Here is a 21,388-nt window from a genome sequence, read left to right as displayed (position 1 = left end):
GTTCACTCAGTAAATTAAATGTTGCAGATTCCATTCATGTGGCTTTATATGTGTGTTGCTCAGATTTCATTAGAAATTTGGGTTCACATGCAGAGTAAAGCAGTAAAAGGCTTTCTGTTCCACATAGACTCACATTTAACACACTGATTTGGATGAGTGTAAAGTTCCTTCTTTAAAATACAAGTCTACTGGTTTGTGAGAGAGATATATGGCATCTGCCTTAAAAGATTGCAGAAGAATGCAACACTTTTCACTCCCTGTAGTAAATCTAGAGAAACCCTAGAGAGGACTATGTGATTAGCTATTTTTTCTGTTCAATAACTTAAAAAATTAAAATAGTAAAAACAGAGTTTGTGATTCAAAATAAGAAGACAGGTTTACTCCTCTGTACTTTGACAATTTGCTAGAAAACTTACAAGAGATTAAGGTTCAGAGCTCCTATTTGCCTAATTAAGAATTTGAGACAGGAAGGTCCAGCTTTCTGGGAAGTTATTCTACTCACTGGGTTTTAGCTAGGGAAGAATGGCTTTCTGAGAAGCTCTTGCTAAAAGTTGCACTTTGTATACAACCCTTGTACATTCCTTGGCTCTCAGAATGAAAATGAGACCATCTTCTATTGATTAAAGCATTTGCCTGGCAGACAAGATGCGCTAATTCAGTTCCGACAGCTAATTACTTATTTTATACCAAATGGGAGCTACTTACACAAGACAGGTAGACAGATTCATTGCAGACTAGCCTACAGCCAGTGATTAGGTGGGAGACCAAGTCAAAGCTTGCTCTGAATCAGGAAGAGAGGGAAGTTTGAATCCTGGTTACTCCATCTTTTGTTAATTTTCTAACTACTATACCATAAGACAAAATGGAAAAAAGCACCAGCTCCTTTTCTTCACAGGTCTTGTAAATCAAGCTTCAGTCTTTTAACATACAATCAGAAAATACTATGTAAGTATGACTTATCCATTTCTCTGTGATTTTTGAGTAAACTAAAACTACATTTTTTGAGGTGAACACATATCTTTAATCAACCACTTCAAGGAGTGATGTGAGACAGGAATGCAGAGGTCATTATAATTTTGGATTTTAATACCTGGGAGTCACTTAATGTCGATGACACCAACAAAACAGTAGTCAGATCAGTATGTTCTTGAATCAGTATTCACAAATTGTATTTGGCAGTGGTCATACAGGAATTAGAGGAAGACATTGGTTGTGAAGAACTAAAGAAGTATTTGCATAGTGAAAAGCTTTCCTGATTTTTTTTTTTTTTTGAACTATAGCAGCTGTGCTATAAAATTGTTCTTTGCCTACATAGCTTATGTATGACTTGCTTTGTTTTGTAAGAATAGCTGTGGTAGTAAAATTAAGCATGTATGCAAGTATTTGTCAGATTGGGGCTTTTGGTCACTGTGTATGGAATAGGTCTTGTTGTGTACTTGAGCAGGATTTGATACATCAAGGACTCAATTTTATTTGCTACCCTTGACTACTCTATTATAAGCAGTATTTAGTAACCATATACTGCACTTAACTAACAATTATGTGTCTCAGAAACTTTGCTAAATTAGTCCTTGTATTATAGTTGTGAAAGAAGTGCAAGATTTGGGGGAATTTCTTTACAATAAGTTTTTCTAATGTGTTTGTATATTTACTTACATTTTTCCAAGGATACTTGAGTCCAGAGCACAAAACATATTTTCCTTGCAGTTGCATATTGTGAGCAGTGATGACTACCAATGACTATTGTGACTAACTGGTGACTAGAACATTATTTTCTTTACTTGTTTCTATATTACTATAGAGTGTCAGGGATACTTAAATCATGCAATATCTGTATACTGGTATCATATGTAGCATACATATATATCATACCATATACTTATATATATCAGTACTGTTAAACTGTTACAACAATCCCTGGCACAGTTTTGGCCCACATCAAATAAAGCTTTCTCAGACAAATTTGAGACACATGGGAAAATTAGGACAGATCAGGAACTACTCTGTGTAGTAGTGAGTAGTTCCAACTCTTTTCACTCTCCAAGAAGCTGACCTGTTTTGGTGTAGGTAGGGAAATTTAATAATGTGGAAGTAGGCTGTTCTATATTGGCTGGCTTTTGTGTCACAGAATATAGCTGGGTACATGAAATTTGCTTATACAGATGTAGGTTTTTGAGCCTATGTTTTACTGTTGAGGCCATGCAGCCCATCTTCATTCACAGCATCTGACAGTGATGTATCTGTTACTACTTGTAAGTGTAACATGAAGGATGAGTTTATACAAAGTTTAGCATCTCTTCAAGTTTACATTTATATTTATACAAATTTTTCTCGTACTCCTTTTCATATCAGAATTCCTCAAGCACTTTCTCTAATAGTAGATACAACCCAGAAAGTGGATGTAGTCTAGGTAAAAGCTCCTTAGGAAGCTCTTTAAGTATGGTAGTTGTCGTTGTAGCATGATCTTGATCATAAAACATCTTGAAGAGTGAAACATTCTATTAAAACTGAACAATGACCCCAAACCTACTAAAGCATAACATTAAAAAAAAATGGAGAATTAAACTGGAGTAGAAATATTCAGTTACCATAGAATCTCAAGAACATTAAATGTTCAGTAAATTCTATGTCTGCCACCCTCATATTGCTGCTGATTTTTTTAACTTTTTCAAGACTACACAATGAGCAAAGGCTATTCGTAGAGGACTGTTTAGAGTACTGGCTGAATGAAATAAAACCTCTTTAAAGCACTAAACAGAGAGACTGAGCCCTCAGCTACAAAGCAGAGAAAGTAAACTAAAGAAAAAAAGAAAAAAAAAAATCCCTGGTTTTGATATTATTCTATAAGCAAACAAAATCTAGATAATTCGTCATTAGGTAAAATGTAATAGTCTGACAGCTCCGTAAAATCAATAGTCCAAGAAATACAAATGATGACAATAGTGGTTAAAGTTAAATATTATCTATTGATCATAAAATACTCTTGTTAGTCTGCACTTATCCATTCCATTTTATTTCTCCTTCCATCATCAGGTTTAAATGGTATTGGATCATTAACAGTAAAATTTATGTGTCAGTTATTTTTAAATATTTTATTATCATCGTAAATTATCATTATTAACAATTATATTTTACATGTGCTGCCTTCTGCATAGAAGACAGGAGAAACAAAAATGTTTCATAGAACTTCAACATCCTCTGGCAGAAACCATGACATTCATTTTGCCCCAGTGTGTTTTCTGTGGGGGGCAGTGAAGAAATTATTCATTCAAAACACAGAGAGTATTTAGATCGAATGAATGAAATTATCCATGGCAACCTTGGCACTGCTCAAAGGCACTACAAGTCTCCGCTTGCTCTCTGATACTGAAGAGTAGCTAGGGCTACAGATTTAACAGCATGGGGTTGCCTTGCAATACCTTAAGAGTTGTTTGCAAAGTGACTCAGAGACTATAGTGTTTCTTGCTGCATCACTAACATCATTCCTAGCAGCATCTGCCCTCTTCCTGGAGGCCTTCTGTCCAAGTAAGAAATCAACACAGCTGTTCTGCTTCTGAGTATTCTGGATTTTTTTCTGAAAATTTAGAGGCTATGGTGCACCATGAAGTGAAACAGACTACATGCAATTATCTAATTATAACCACAACTGCTTAAGCTCGTGCTTTTCAGAAATACCTAACAACTACAGTTGTAGTCAGATTTTCAAGAGTGCTTACGTCTTGTAAAAGTGTTAAATGAGATGCCTCGATGTTCAAAAGTTCTTGCACCAATACAAAGGTTCCTACTGACAACAGTAGGAGCGATAGACACCCAGCACATTTGAAAATGTCTCCCATTTGTGTATCAAAATGAAAGCTGATAACTACAGGAAGCTTCCAAACTATGTATTTAGTAGAGCTTTTACATTAAGAAAGCCATAAAAAGAAAAATATAATGCCAAAAGTTCTCTAGAGAAATCCTGTTTTCTGTTGAATTCATGAAAAGTATTTGTTCTCAGTAGCTTCTGCAGCAAATTTGTTCATTTTATAGATGTGATAGCCAACACTGTCAAAGAGAGGGATCTTTAAGTGCACACCAACCATACAGATTTCATTGAAAATGGAGCATTATTTATATCCAGATCTCAAATTTAGACATTTAATTTGTAAGACTCACTTTGATAAGTCGATTATATTTGCTATAAAGCCTAAGAGAGTACAAATATCAGGCCAGCTGTATCATATTGAAGTATGATATAGATACTCTTCAATCACACTTCAATATTAGGAAATATCACACTTCAATATTAGGAAACAAAAGTATTATAAAGAAACTGTATACAATAAACTACACTTAAACAAACAAACAAAAAAACCCAGTAATCCATTATTCACTTGTACTTGATGTTTTTACATTTATAACTTCTAAAAAATTCATTTTCTACTTCAAACAGTGCCAACTCAGTGAAGAAAAGTAATGTATTTTTCAGTGAAAAGTGTTTACAGAATAATGTACCCAATGGATATACGCAAATCAAGGTTTCACAGACAGTCTTTTGAGTAAAACAGATGTGAAACATGTTTTGTTTAGGTGATTTTTAGGTATGTAACTTAGGTGTGACTCAGAGGACTAAAGATGGGGACCTAATTTCCTTAGTGAAGGGAGGGAGATCTTTCCAGTGCAGATTGTTTTAGAGCACTTGGCTTAGATCCCAAAGTAAATGGTTTGACCACATTCTTAACAGTGAATGAATTGTAATAAAATCATGTTATTATATTTTGTGCCAGAGTAATAAAGAAAATATGAAAAATCTCCCACAAGATATTTAAGAAGCAGAGATGTTAAACAGAGCATTACAAACTCGGCATCCCATCCCTGGCAATATAGTTTTTATCAAGTTAATATTTCTCAGCTATCATGCAATTTAGATTGTATAGAGGCAATAAGCGTATTAATTTATTTCATGGTAACAGTATGATCACCAGAACATTACCAGTATGCCTACCTGATAAATGCCAATTACATGCTGTCTGAGATTTTTTGAAAAGGAAAAATATTTTCTCCTGAAAATTTTGTCTATCTGTAAAGCATGCTCCATCTTTATGGTTCTTTATAACTACTACCTAACTTATATAAAAGCATTTGCTTCAAGCTTCTAGAATGTACCAAAACCAGTAAAATACAGTTCTCATTCTATAATAATTACATGATAATCCCATCTGGGTTTTGTAATTTTTTTTTTGTTTGATAATAATTTTTCTATCATACATAGACTGGTTGTTAGCAGAACACTTTCTAGTGGGAGAGATTCTTCGTTGGTCATGATACATCATGAAGCTGATCATCTAAAACTGCTCTTCCATATAAGTCTTTAGTATCCAGGAAACATATCTTAGAACACACAGTTATCTGTACAAAGTTAGACTTTGCACAAATAACCATTTTAGGCACCACCTTGCTTTTCAGGAAGACCAACTGACAGAGTAGCGATTACAGTGGTCTCTTTCTTATATAGTGATAATGGAATGGTTAAAGCCGTCACTCAAGAACTTGGTTTGGTCTTCTAAGTCTACTAAATCATTTAGGAGAAAGCCTTAATGACAAACATAAGGGAAGTCCTAGAAGTGAGCATTTTCTTTGTCACCTGTTAAAACTGTTCTACCATACAAAAGACAATTTTACAATTTATGAAACAAAAGTAAGCCTCATTCCTGGCTAGGTGTTAACATAGCCATTCCTCACAGTTTTTGTTCCAAAAATTGCTTCTGGAATAATTTCTACATTTTATCGTTAAATGGTGCATTCTCTGTCATCTTTGCTGTGCCTGACCCTCTTTGGAAAGAGAAGCTGTGGGTCAGAATATCCTCAACTAAGAAAATAAACTGGCATTTCCCATTGGGTAGATGCTCTGACTAGGAGGATACTACACTCAGTGGATTTAATCTCAGAATTAATCTCAGACATGCAGTGGGAATGTGTATTTGTACCAAGTTTTCTGATGACAGCTTTTCAGTGAAAAAATAGCAAACTGAAATATTTCCATACACAAAAATTATAACACATATGCTGCGTTTTTTTTTCCCCCTTCAAGAAGGAAAGAAAGAGGAGGTCTTCCAAAAACTCTGTCTGCTAGCTTACTTGAGGGACTGATAGGGACTTCTGGTTCTGGAGCTACCAGCTCAGAGAAGCTCTATCATGTGGATTAGTGTAGAGTTGGACAGAGTCAAAACTCAAAAGGGCTCTTGCCTCTGTGCATTTTATCCTTAAGAACTGGGGACACCTGAACATCCAGGATCTCTGTGGAGCTCAAAATTTTGTGGTCTAGAGAGATGTAAGTTTTGGCAAATGAGGACTTTGGAATCTGCAGCAAAAAGCCAGTCATCTTTAAGAACAGATGGACTATATCTAATGAGGCCATAAATGCTAATTCAGAGCAGTGGGTTCAGGGTTGGAAGAAGCCTTGCTGTAACTGAAGCTTTACCTGCCCATGTCAGGTCATGCCTGTCTGTCAACTTCCATCCCTGCATCAGAACATGTGGTAGTGAAGCATGGACGTTCTCTTCCCCACACAAGGTCCCAGGCCCCACATGGCACAGAGGTGTAACTAGGAGAGGCACAAAGACATCTGGCTGCTCTGCTGAGTCTCATGTTACCAGTGGTAGAAGCCTATACATCAGATGTTACTGATTATTGGTTGTAGCTGTTGTAATAAGTTAATTATACCAGGTACCAGATTATATATACTATATTCTTCATTTTGCCTACTACATCATTATTAAAACTTAGACAAGTAAGTATAAATGGTTCTTTTTGGATTATTCTTAAACAGGCACAAACCAGTGCCTGTAGAACCTGGCCAGGCGCTGCTGAAACCATTTGAGTTAAGCAACTGCCATCCGTTGGTAAGTTAAGATGACAAGCTGCAGTATTTATGTTCATTTTTGTTACTAGAGGAACAATTTTCTTTCTTGTTTGCTTGATTTTGAGCTTCAGCTTTGCAAGGTTTATAATGTTACATAAAATATATAATCAACTTTTTTTTCCTAAATAATATAATTTAGAGGTTTTGATTGCCTATAATATCTTTGTTATCATGACTAACTGCAATGCAATGCAATGTTTTGGAAGTTGTATTTTAAAGATCTAAAACAAATATAGACAAAGAAAAAGCAGGGGAAGATAATTTACAAGCACCCAAGCAATTTTTTTTTGTTGATAGCTTTTGTTTGATGGCCATTATGCATTTAGCCAAACTCTTTAGAGGCTAACCTGGATTACTATTTAATGGTTGTTTTGCTGATGTATTGATGGTTTTCATTTGTTATTCTCATCAGAACTGAAAGCGTTTTTGGTAAATGCCAGCATTCCCATAAACTGTAGGTGTGGGGAAGTAAAAAACCTTTGTAAGTGAAAATCAAACCACAGAAGAACTTCTGAGCCTTAAAAACTGAACCTAATCCAGTCGTGTCAAAAGAACTGTAAATATGTGCTGAATTTCAGTCAATATCACTGATTACCTGTCACTTACTCATCTCGGGTTTCTTCCCTTTGAGCTCTTTGAAGCTATCTTTGTTTTAGAAACTCGGAGGTGGAGCATATTAGTTGTTAGCTTACCTCCATCTCAGTTTGCTGAATGCTTTGGAGGCTGAGTAATAATCTCTATCAGTTGTTTCGGCATAGAGGCTTCAACAGGATCATTACTCATCTGTTTTTATCAACCTTGTTGGTACTTCTCAGCCTGGAGCTCCTGTGAAGTTCAACATGAGTCACAGAAACAAGACATGCCATAGGCTTTTTGAGGGGATGTCCTCAGTGCCTGTATTAAGTTAAATAATCACTGACTTTTCTCTGGCTTTAGGATCTGGTTTGAACATCAGTGAAATTTAAGTGTGAATTGTTGCATAAGTTAAATCTGTCATCTGGCACATTACTTTTGGCCTTAAAAATCACCTTTAATGTCTTTTTTCTTAAGATTTAATGTATGATATCTTGACCAAGTCTTAACTAGGCAATATTCATTGTCATGAGCTTTCCTATATGTAAAAATATTCAGACATGCATGCAACATACATGGCTGAAGTCAGCAGAAGGGTGACTAGCTGCAGAGTTCACATTCACAGTGCAGTCTGAGGAACCTAACGGACTTTTCCTTTGGTAAATTCTATATCACTAATCCTTTACAAAAGCCAGCACCAAACTTCAAAAATATTTAGAAGAATATTTATTTGCAACTAGAAGAACAGATTTGTGGGCAAAGAAATCACATGAGAGAATCTGCAAAATCTAACCGAAATGTTTGAACAGTGTAATTCGTTGTTGCATGTTTGTCCAGGCTGCTTTTCCAACAATTCCTAGAAGCTGCAGAGAACAAGCTTTTCAGGACCTTTGGGAGTAATAGGCTATTACTCAAGCCTGTTTCAATATAGCTCTACAGTAAATGGAGGTAGGAGTCTATGTAGGCAGAATAGACAATAAAAATTGAATAATGCTAAACAGTCACAGCAAGACCACAGCAACAGTAGTGCCCTCTAGAAAAATAAAAAATCTGCAGAACTATCATTCTGTTACCATTTTATATGTTATATTCTGTCGGTTTTTCTTCTGAGTTGGCAACAATATACATTATTTGTTTTCATTTATTTTATTCTGAAAGTATGTTGTCAAAATAGCACCATTAAGATCTTTCACATGCTGTGAAGGTACTGTTACAGGAGGATAATGGCAGCATAATTACATACTATATCTTCAGAGATCTGACTCTGGCAGAGTTGGCGATTACTTCAGAGTTTCAAATTAATCTGAATAACCCCATATTTATTGCCACTGAATTTCTGGAAATGATGAAATGCCAAGTCATTGAAAATATCTGACAGAGGCTAAACAATCTGAAAAGAGCAATGTGGTGTTTATTTGACTTCATCTAAGTCCGACATGTTTATAGCCAGGTACAATATTTTGTAGAGAAATGTTTATATTAATGAATCTGAGAACTCATCAGTTCACTAAGCAAACTGGGGAAAGTTTCAGTATCAGCTAAACAAGGAAGGAAAAATCCATTATCATATGCTCTTACATTTTATGTTCACCCAAATTTGGCTGTAAAGAGCAAACACTCTGGGAACGAACTCTGTAATCCAACATGAGTGTCTGTCAGAGACTTGGGCATTAGGGCTAGAACTACACTGAGGAAACATAATAGAGAGATTCAAGTGCACGAAAAGCCCTTGTGACCGTCTCCCCCTTTTTTCCCATACCTTTTTGGGATGACTTGCGTAGTAGAGACCCACTAATAAGCATATTTGTAAGAGACATTAGGTAATAACACAATCTGTGATTCTATGTCCTGTATAAAATTTAAGCTTTTACTCTTTAGTCAGAGTCATTGGAGTACTACTAAAAAATAGCTGAGGTGACACTGCCTTGATAATTATTTGCCTCATAGCATTCTTTTCCAGCTGTTAAAACGAGAAGAATAACGAAGAACAACAACAACAACAACAAGAAAAGTTTCCCTTAGCATGTTTCCTTGGAAAAAAAAAGTGAAATGATAATTGCACAACCTTTGGCAGCTCAGTCAATGAATACTATAAAGACACACATGATAATGTCCAGGTGTGGATGCTGACACAAGTGAATTTTGCACAAATGGATTTTCTCAAACAAATAAAACAAGTTTTTACCTTCAAATAAACTTTGCATACTGATGGACAGAAAGAGGAAGGAGGAAGAACTGATTTTTTTTTCTGAGGCATTCAAAGAGACAATTATGCAGGCATCATAGTCCAAAATAGTATTTCCAGCTCAGAGAAGAGTAGATTTGCTCCTAATCTTACAGTACGACTGTTATTTTTCCTTTCCATGGACACATTACGAAGCTGAAAAGGCTGACACAGCACGCACTGTAAGGAGGTAACAACAAGGAGCTGTGTCTGCTGTTTAATTCAGCAGCTGGATGTGAAAGTCATCTACCCTGCTGTTACATGAGATGTAACTTCTCAGAGTCTGATTTTCTGAAGTGCAACTGAACTGCTACTGGGCGGAAATCTCAGAGGTGCCCCTAATATGCCTCCTACAGGAGAAGAAACTACACAGGAAAGGCAAACCTTTTAGGCAGCAATGTAATAAGATAAGGCAAGATGTCATAATCTGAGGCTTGCTGTTGATGTTCTTAAAGTCAAGGTTGATTCAAAGTGGTTTTGATTTTTTTTTAAAGCTATTTTAATGTCTAGCATCTTTTCCATATACTTTTTTCCATGAATGAAACCATTTTATTCTCATGTATCAATAGTTATGCTAATAAAAATAGAGGTCTTGTGTGTTTTCATTTTTTTTTTACTATTAAAATTAATAGTAATTACACTGAAAATAAAAGTGCAAAACTAGAATGTATGTTTGCCCCTAAACTTTTATTAAGAGCACCCTCTGGTGGCTAATATATAAACAGCACTTCTCAATTTCTTCCCTCCTCACAAGGAGTTGTGCATGAAATTTTAATACCAGGTATTACACTAATGGGTGAAAATCCTGTGAAATGTATAGATCTATTTCTCAGACAAAATAAAAATACAGATACTGAAAACTGTATTAAAAGAAACTGTGTTAGAACTGTGTTAGAAGGAGGAAAGGGCTTATACACATGTACTATCTACAAGTAGAATTTAATTTAAATAAAATAACCGTATAAGTGACATTAAATGTAGATAGATAGACAGACAGATAGATAAGTAGACAGATAGACAGACATGATGAGGCCCTTACAGTTGCATTTGCCCAATTCTAGAAACTAAGGGAATTTAGTATGTTCAGTAGGTAAAACATGCAAATCTTTTTCTAATCCTCTGTTGTTTTGAACTCATCATCTTAATAGGTTGATTTCAACTTTTTTTTTCTTTTTTTTTTTTTTTTTTTGCACAAGCTCTCTACTTTTTATCAGACAAACCATATTATATGTCAATAAGTCCCAAGTGTGTTTACTGTTTACTACCACTTTCTCACAGGTATCTTCCATTTGAAAGTACCTGAATCCTCACATGTTGGTTCTGCTATTGGAAGGATCAGAGCTGTGGATCCTGATTTTGGGAAAAATGCAGAAATTGAGTACAACATCGTTCCAGGAGACGGAGGCAACTTGTTTGAAATCACAACAGATGAGAACACCCAGGAAGGAGTCATCAAATTGAAAAAGGTATGCAATACAGGCCAGGTGTATGAACCTGTGGTTCAGGTGAAAAGTTAGAAGAATTAAATATTGTGTAATATTAAGTATTGTTTTATTTGATATACAATCAGGTATGACTTCACAAATTATGTCAGCTTTATTTGTGGAAGAGTAATTCTTAGCTCTGGCTACAAAGTATAATTTCTTTTATATTGGAATTTTTCATACTAAAACATCACGAAAAATGCTTGCTTGGAATAAAAGAGCAATATTTTATGTTTTGGATGATGCATTTCATTTTAACTTGTTAGCAATTTATTTTGATTATTTTGAATTTATATTCGATTATTTTAATAATAAAGCTGTCATCCAGTACATTGATGAACAGAGTCCTCACTCAGTGTGTAGCAGGATCAAATGGTTGCAGACTCATACATTCTACTTCTGCTTCCCAGCTATTGGGATATCCCAACTAATGGGTTAACAAATATTCATGTAAGGGAGCTTCTCAACTGTTGATGCTGTTGTAATGGACTAGAACAAGCTCAAGATTACTTAATTTATGAATTTCTAGTGTAGAAAGAATGAACATTATTTTGGAATCGTGTGATCAAAATACTCAGTAGGAGATCCAAAATAGGAACATTCTCATTTTAACCAGTACAAGTCTTCTAAACCCAAGCCTTCAGCACAGCTAACAGATATACCAGTGGCCAACTTCTTGAGTAAAAATAAAGCTGAAAAATTGACAAAGCTGAAACAGTTTTGAAAGGCTGGAGTTGTTATGTGTGTATTATGGACAGTAAACTGTTAAAGGTGTAATTTTGTGTAAACTAAGCACGTTTGTGGAACTAAACACTTTGTAAAGGTCTGGGAATAATTTCAAGATCCTGATTGGTATCATAACAGAGATGGATGCATAGCTACTTAGCCCTATCCAAAAGGAAGGAGTTCTGGATGTGTGTAATAAAACAACTTTTAGGAAATAAGAAATTTGAGTTCTAATAAACTTTAGAATGTGGGTGCTTAAATCTCCTCTCAAATCTGACCATGGATCTAGATTTACTTTCCATACATTCTGATGACCAAATTCCTGGCTTCAAACTCTTGAGCTGGGAAATAGTAAATTATCCATAGGCACATTAAAAGGCCAGACAGTGTCACATCACTTATTCTTTTGCCAGTTTTAGTGACATAAAATGGAAGCTTGGGTACCCATTTGAAATTATTTGCCAATGAGATGAAATTCAACTCTTAACACACACCCTTATTTTTTGACTAAAAATTTGAATGTACTGATTCCTCTTTGTGTAAATTGGTGAACTGTTTCATTTTTAAAAATTGTCCTGATCACCATTTTCCTCAAGACAGATGATTCAAAAATAAGTGCCTTTGGAACTGTTGGGCATGTCCCTCAGTGTGTGTTGCCAGTTGGAAATGTTAGTGAGTAGGAGCCATTGAAAAATTAATGCTCAGCGTCAAGAGTAGGTTTTTGATAGGATTCAATTCTTCCTCACTTAGTCTTCAGCTGTGCAGTTTGTTTTTACCTACAGCAATGGAATTGATCCATGTAGTTACCCCCAAGCATATATACATTAGACTGTATATGCAAAAATATTCACATTGGCAACAAGTCAAATGGAGTACAGGATGCATATAACTTCTGTTGCCAGTGAAGACCATCTAAATTCAGATTTGCCTGATATAGCCATCACAGAGCCAACACAGAGAAAATGCTCAGTCACTTTTGAGAGGGATTTACTATCTAATTGAACCTTTCTTTTTTCTGAAAAAATAATAGACACAACCAATTCTGTATCCAAGCACTTTAGACCTGCTGATGCTATTTTGCTGTATTTATTTAGTTTTTGAAGCAATAAGGTATGGTGTATCTGTCAAGTTACGGTGCTTTTGCAATAGCTAAAAGATCCTGTAATTAATGTCAGTTGATGTTGGCTAATACAAATGATATGGACATGGGGAAAAATAAACAAAATAATCTTAATCCCGTCTTAATCTTCCTCATCACAAAGCGCCTGGGGGACAGTGACAGGCTTTGAAGGTCAAGGAACACCAGCTCTGCTGTGTACAGGAGATAAACCCAACATGTAGGTCCTCCAGCAAAGAATGCCTTTGTACATACTCTGATCCTTCACATTGCCCTTTGTGAAACTTTTCTCAGGGAAAAATACTGTTCACTAAGCTTTGAATGCTTCAGGTGTTTTAAGACATTTTGGAATCATCCATCAGCCTAAGTTCCTTACTAGATCCTAGAGTTAAACAAAAGAAATGTGGATTTTTAAAGATACTGTGAACTCAGTTGTCTTTCATATTCTGTTCACTTGCAAAAATACACATATATTTTCTTGAATTGTAGTTTTCAGATTTTCAGAAGTGCTGGATATTCATAGTTCCATAGACATCTGTGAAAATACTTAGTACCAACACTGTGCAAATCTGCAGTAGGGCTATTCTCTTGCCTGCACAGAAGCATTTTCTGAAAAAAGTTTGGAGGAAAAAAGAACAAGCTGTCAAATTTCATATTACATGGTGTTCAAAACACTGATTCGTTCAGGGTACATTATGCAAATACTTCATTTAGGTATGTAGTTCTTTAATCAGAGTCTGTGAATAAGTAGAGAAGTATGAATTATAAGTAATAATCAGTCAAAACCCTTAATAAAAATTGTCCTGTGTTTTAAAAACAAATTTGCAATTCTTCTTGTATTACAGCATATTGTAAGCTATGAGGTGAGTCAACACTGAGCCATTTCAGACATATCCTTGCCATTTATAAAGCCTGCTTTTATTTTTCCTGAAAAAAATCTTGCAGGAGGAAAATGCATCTCTGCATAGATGCTTTTTCTGTTGTTATGCAAAAGGCATGATGTCAACTCTATATCAAAATTAAGAAAAACGAAGTGTTTCTGTAATAAATTTATTTTTGGTGAAGGATACATTTGCTAACAAAAATTGCACAAACCAAGGTGTTCTTTCCAGCACACTAAGTGAATCAGCAGAGACAAAAGACTGTTCTCTGTTTTTATTGATACTAAATGGGCATGACCAGCTAAAGCTGTACAAGGTAGACATCTTAAATCATCTATTTTTTGGTTGCTAATTTGCTTTCAAGTTATGATCCAATATAAGATTTATTATTACTATCTTGTACTATATACATTTATTAAAAAAGAGTTGATTTTCTTACATTCTGCCAATCGAATGATCTTAATGCCATTTAGCACCACTGTGTGGTTAGTACCATAATAGCTTCCTCTCTGTTTGTCAAAAAAAAAAAAGAGAAAATAATGTCAATAAAAAGAGGAGAAAATGTCTGACTTTAGGATAGTACTGCATACAGTTCTTTATGAGAGCAAAGAATATTAGTATATTAGACATAGACTGACCGTTTTATTTCCATTACCTTCTAGTACAGTGTTGATCTGTTTTTACATGTATATAGTGTCCGTTGTCCTTCCTCAAATACTTCAACAGGCTATAGCGAGTGTGATTGACAAGAAGCAGGATGACAGAAGGGACCTTCTCCTTTGGGCAGGAGTATGGTGGCCCCAGGTGGGGCATCGATCACTGCTCCAGGGATGGAAGAAAAATATTTCAGTCCTGGACAAGCTCCTGATTTTATCGAAATTGATAAGAAATCTTTATTATTCACACACAAATAAAAGCAGAATAGGAGAATCTGAGCTTTAGTGAACATTTGGCACTATGTTTATTAAACTAAGGGTGAATTTATAGGGGTAAGTCATCCACTGTGTGCATAAGCTCCTTGGCTGGCTCAGGAGGCGATAATCCAGAAAGAAGCCACCAGGGCTGGCTCACACTTCAGTTTGTAAGCTTGAGCACAGTACTATTGAAATCTAAGAAGAAACCTGCTTCTAGGCTCAATGTGGCATGATCCTGTGCTGCTGCACTGTCCCCCGTGACAAAGCCTTTAATTGTAGCGAGCAAGAAGTTTGCTGGCAGCTGAGCTGTCCTGCTCATGGGATGTAGTGTTAGGACATTGCCACAGTGCCACAGCTGGCTGGTAGCACCTGTGCACTGCAGTCATGAGCATAAGGCAGGCTGTTGACATCCCTCAGCCAGCGTTACAGGGCTGCTGCCTTCCTCAGCAGGCGAGCTGCACCCTATTGGTTCACCCCAGCTCTTTCTTCCCTGTGGGTAGGACCTCTGTCTGCCTATAAGCATAACTCAGGGGTGCATATGAATGAGGAAAGTGATGAGTAGTTTCACATTTTGAGGAGGAAAAGCAAACAATATGAAGTCCTTTGATACAGGCAGAAAACCATGCCTGCATGAAGATTATGTGCTACTGTGAAGATAATGGTAGCCACTGAAAAGAATGATGAGAGGAATAAGGAAGGGGAGAACTTTAGTCTCTGTTGTTTTCAGATACAGCTTTTTTGATTTGGGGATTTTTTAAATTTATTTGTTTTGTTTTTTTTTCTGAAACAGTGAAAAAAACCTGCAGAAAATGGTAAGATATTCTTATGCAATAAATGGAGAAATTTAGCTTTTGGATAGATGTTTACATCCACTTATTCACTTCAGATATTCAACCTATTATTTTCTTTCTTTAACTGTGCAGTCAGCACTTGACTGGCCATGGATGGATTAGCTAGGCTGAGAGATTTCTCAGATTTCCCCTCCCATTTATGCTCCTAGATGGAGCATTAAAGGCAGAGAGTGTGTGATATTGCCTGCTGCTTGCAGTAGTCCGTGCTCTACTGACTGTGATTTAAAAACTGCCTTCTGCTCTACAGTAACTTATTTACATTTTTTCCAGTAAATTTAATACTGTCTTTACTACATAATGTATACAGCTTACATTATCATGTTTCTGCTTTATCTTACCTTCCTCTTCCTCCATCCTCTCCCATAGCCATGTCACTGCTTGAAAAACAAACCACTCCCCATCTTGAAAAAAAGACACATCACACTGGCGCAAGGCTTCATATTTTCTCATGTAGGAATATAGATATTTCCTCAGATTTGCCAGGTTAATTCTTAGAATCACAGAGTGGTTGAGGTTGGAAGGCACCTATGGAGATCGTCTGGTCCTGCTCAAGCGGGATCACTTAGAGCAGGTTACCCAGGACCGTGTCCAGTTGTGTTCAAAAATCTCCAAAGATGAAGACTCTGCAACCTCTCTGAGCAACCTGTTCCAGTGCTCAGTCACGCTTACAGTGAAAATGTGTTTTCAGATGCTCAGATAGAAATTCCTGTGCTTCAGTTTGTGCCATTGCCTCTCATCCTGTCACTGAGCACCACTGAGAAGAGTCCAGCCTCGCCTTCTTTACACCCTCCTATCAGATATTTATACACTCTAGTAAGATGCTATCCTGAGATCTGAACTACAAATTTCCAAGTGAAGCTCTCTGTATGCCTCTTACTTTGGGAATAAGTACCTCTTCTTCACATGTGCCACTCTCTACCTCTTGCTCATAAAGAAAATAAACATTCAGTCCATTTAATTATGTACTTTTGCTCAAGGCAACCTCCCTTGTACTTCTTTAAACTACTCCTATTTTTGGATACCAATATAAATAGTAACTCCCTCCAAAAGTCATGAACCATGACAGTCCCATCACAAAATGTGGCTCTTCCCCTATTGCAGATGTGGATCATGAATATTCTTATCGCTAACAATATCACTGTATCTGTTATGTATGGATAAAAAAAATCAGGAATATCTAGAGTTTCCAGTCTAGCCTCTTTGTGAATAAGTTGACAGTATATTTCTTTTCTCATTCTTTTCATGCTTCTCATCAGAACTCATTATCTTACAGCCCATTTTTCTGATTCAGTTATTTAATTTTTATTGAGTATGTATGTATGTTTAGATATATAAATAGAAATTTAAATATTTAAATGTTTCTATATATCTTCATTTCTTCACTTCTATCTTGGATAAAAGGGGCACAGCAATACTTCAAAACATATTTATTTCCAAACCAGAGCTGTTTATGTGCTTTCTACATCATACTAAACAAACTAGTTCATGGTACCTCCTGAGCTGCAAGATAAAGTGATTCGTCATTATGTGTTATTTGATTTGGGGATTTGTAAAATACCTTTGCTACACACAGCTGTGTACATGCTGATAGTGCTTTACTGTGCATCTGTACAGAGCAGCTTATATCCATAACACAGAGAAGGCAGATAAGAACTGGTAGGGGGGCTGAGTATATCGGTTCTGACACTGGCACTTAGACTATCAATTAGAAGTGCTCCTATAATAGACGAATACTACATGGTTAATAAAAAGGTCCCTTAGTATTAGCAAAACTTCTGTTTGCTGTGTAATAATCCTGAAATTTAATAAAATTATAGCCTTAGTTGAACCTAACTTTTTGAATATAGCTGATTTTTATAGCAAGAATAAATATTTCTATTGGTTAATTAAAAAAAAAAGCCTTTATGAAGTCATTCCGTATTAAGATCTGATTAGAACTAAAAGAATTTTCAAAAATCTTACAGATTTTTTTTTAAGGGACTACTCTTCCTAACATTCTGATATGTTCATACACATAACAGCACTCAGGATTTTAAAGGAAAATTGAACTGAGCAGCATTACACATTTACCATGTGACGACAAAAAATGTTGAAAAAAACAAAAAACAAAACTTGGGCAGCTAAAACACTATGTACACCACTCATTTCCTTCACAGAGCTGAGTAGTATCTAACTGGTGTTCAAAAAGTCATACAAAGATCTTGTACAAAGATCTTGTACAAAATGTAAAGTATTCCAAGATCTTTAAGACTAAAAAGCTGAAAGATTTTGTCTAAAATCCACGTAGACTTTCAATTTTTTTTTTTTTTTTTTTTTTTTGTTTTTTTGTTTTCAGGCGGACTGCAGACATACCAGGTGAATGCCAAAATTTGAGATTGTCACTAATTATCTGTATGGCTTAACTGTGCAGAGCTAGGAATATCAGAACTGATCAGGAGACTGGACTCTTCACAAGCACAATGCAGCAATACAATACTCTTTAATCCCTAATACATGTTGGATAAAATTTAAAAATAAATAAATAAATAAATCCTAGATTTACTGTGCACAATTTTTTGAGCTGCAGTTCAGCCCCCCTCACAATAAAAGGCTAGCTTCCGCTCTTTTGTGGGGGGTTGTCTCTGCTTGCTCTCTCTGAAGAAGAGTCAGTGCTTACAGCCTGTCTTGTCTTATTTTGTGTTACATCTGCTCTGTGCATCGGTTGCATACTGTTTAACCTCTAGCCATATTTATCACCACCTCTGAGAAAAGACAGCAAAAGAGAATGGGTTGCCCTCAGTTTACAGTGGGAAAATATTTTCCTTTTCTAGTGTCAAACTAGCCTTTCAAAAATATACTATAGTATAATACTGCAAAATACCCCCTATAATATGTGAGAGAGAAGTAATTCAGCTGCATCATCTGACTTCTTTACTTTCATAGGTTCTAAAGTATGCCAGCCTGGGCATGTCAATACACAGAATTGGCCGAAATCTTGGTCTTTTCTGTGTGCCTCCCCAGAGAAGGACTCCTTTCCTCTTGTATCAGTACAGTGCCGTGTACCAGGCGCTGGCCAGGGACGAGCTGTGTTTAAGAGTAATTCAGTGAAAGAGAGTTTCCAAAGAATGTTATATAAGACTTGCATATATTTCAGCTCTTGTCAGTAGCATGTGTATTTGCAAATACACTCATGCATCTGATGAGCCAGTCTGAAAAGTTTTAATGCAATTTTAGAGGTATGAAAGATCCGCATAAGACATTAGTTAGAATTACTACTTAATTGAGAGCTTAGATTTCTTTTCTCTGTCTTAATCTTTCTCTCTCATTTTCTCCCTCATAATTACTCAGATTTTTTCCACTCTGAAGTATAAATTCCAGTTTTAAACTCCAGATTTCTTCCTAAAATTTTACTTGAAAAGGTGTTACCAATTTTTACAATGAGCCAGAGAAGATGGTGCTTTTTTTTTTTTTTTTTTTTTTTTTTTTTTCCTTTGCAGTACGTAACAGTGGACGTGAGTGGTATAGAACTGCAAGGAAAGTATGACAACAATTTAGGTAGTGGCTCAGCATGTCCATTCTTAGGGAAGAAAAAAAAAAGAAAGAAACGGCTGACTGTTTCAGCTGTGGGAGCACAAGTCCTTCCACATGCTATTCTCCACGTGCTATTCTGTTTCTTCTTAGCCAGACAGATAAAGCTTGCTCTCATCTTGCTTAAAGCCAGTTTGAATCTGCAAATGTATCAAAACCAGTATAAAGCTTTTTGGGTTTCACTTGTACAAATGACAGCTTTCACGCCTAACAGCCGGTATATGCCAGCCCTTGGGATGCTTGCGTTTGACATGAATGGACATGCCCAGCACCAGCATCTGTAATAGGTTCTGCAGACTATAGACACAAGCACCTACCTGGAAGTTCTTCTTTTCCATTTTATTCTTTTAATTATTCTTGCATCAAACTGATCTCAAGACTTCACAAAGAAACTGAGAAGTGAGGAAAAGTCAAGGTGCAGCTACTCTGTCACTGGGAAGGATTGCACACAGCAGAGCCTTGATGTAACCAAGTGCCTCCACTGCTGACATGTTTCTGCATGCAGATTCGAATGTATCTGTTTTCTGCTTTGTGGGGAGATGTTTGTGCACAACAGAGGCAAGCATGCACGTACACACAAATTCAAGTCATGTTCCCTGGCATGCAGCCTGATGTGGCAGATGAATTCTGAATGGGCCTTCACACAAAGTGAACCACCTCAATAGTTACCATTTCGGTGAGAACTTGAGTGCTGCTGACAAACTTGTAAATGTTTGCATACCTTCGGAAGTGGTCTGCAAACCCTGACAGCTAGAGATTGCACACATGCAGTAAGTTTCTGGAAATATGTTTAATTTACATTCTTTAAAACTAACTGCTTTCAGTCTAGTCATGAAGATGCAACTCTTACTGGCTTTTACTGGGAATTCTGTGTGCAGAAGAATGGTTGCATATGATTGTGGATTGGTTACTAGATTTTCAAGCCTGAGTGTCTTCATGGCATGTAGACTGGGATGTCTAATTTTAAATCCCCAGCTCAGAAAAGACTGGTCATGTAGTCTATTAAAGTTATAACATCTTTCATAAGGATTTAAAACCATTATGCCAGCTACTCAGCTAATATCAATCAAGGTAACTCCGTTGATTTTAATGGAGCTACTCCAATTTACTCCAGCCAGGCATTTGGCCAATTATATCCTGTTGTGATAAGGACAGAAAATGACATAATTTAAATCTATCCTAGCTGTGCCAAATGACTGGAAATGCTGTGGTAATGATTGTTAGGAGAAAAAAAAACGGAGAGATATTAACCTATTCTTGCTCCTACATGTGTGATCGTGCACTTCTTTCTAGCTAGCATATCCTTTCCAGCTAGCATGTCCTTTCCAGCCAGAAAATTTCTAACTTGGCAATTATAACCAACACCACTAGGTGCCGGTATTACCCAGCCATCAGGAAAAGAGTGCTTCGGTAACATTAAAAAACCATGAAAGCCAATGCAGCTAAACCCTTTAACCGAAAATAAAGCTCCTATATCTTTTCAACTAAATATGACTGCATTAAGGTTTAGAGCTGATTACTTTTGTAAAACCAAAGGCACTAAACTGATGTACGTTGACGGAAATCCAGACTAAAACAATCTCATCGCAGAATGTATTTCCATCAGAAAGCCGGGTAGGTACACAGAAAACTGCTCTGTTGTCTTTAAGACTGTATGAATTACATCTGGGATCATAAGCCAGTGCCAAAGTCTATATTTACAACATACGTACTGCGCAAATATGCCACATGAATATGATTTCAGCTTTACGATGGGCATTTTACAGGAAAGCATTGGTTCAGATCAGGTTTGAATGCAGGTTCAGCTATACCTGAAATTTGGGTTGACTCGTTGGTATATATCATTGGTATATATTTTCATCTGGGCTCATTTCCATCACACATATGTTTCCTTTAAAGTTTTCCCTGCTAAAAGGAGTACAAATCTTCTGTTTAAGGAATTAGATTAGCTGGACATTGCTGATCATGCTGCCTGGGCATGGGACTGGGGAAGCAAGTCTTTGGCTAACTTGCACAAAGTTCATTTGCAAGAAGTGGCTCTCACCCATTTAACTTCAGACATCTACAAGGGTAGCTGTCTACATCCCTGTCAGTCATCCTGATCGTTTAATGTGGAGAAATAGTCATTTCCTGGGTGTGATCCATCCGAC

The 21,388-nt window shown here is 36.3% G+C and overlaps 1 protein-coding gene across 2 annotated transcripts in view; it reads left to right on the top strand.

Annotated features, from left to right (window-relative positions):
* Positions 1-21,388, top strand: part of CDH12 (cadherin 12) — a 157,868-nt gene that overhangs the window by 96,607 nt on the left and 39,873 nt on the right. For both annotated transcript variants that reach the window (XM_062568001.1, XM_062568000.1), the window contains one exon: positions 10,977-11,164. In XM_062568001.1, coding sequence (XP_062423985.1) covers positions 10,977-11,164 — 188 coding nt within the window. The remainder of the gene's footprint in view (positions 1-10,976; positions 11,165-21,388) is intronic.

Source organism: Rhea pennata, chromosome 2, assembly GCF_028389875.1.
Source record: "Rhea pennata isolate bPtePen1 chromosome 2, bPtePen1.pri, whole genome shotgun sequence".
Taxonomy (NCBI): domain Eukaryota; kingdom Metazoa; phylum Chordata; class Aves; order Rheiformes; family Rheidae; genus Rhea; species Rhea pennata.
This window is presented reverse-complemented; position numbering and strand designations above follow the sequence as displayed.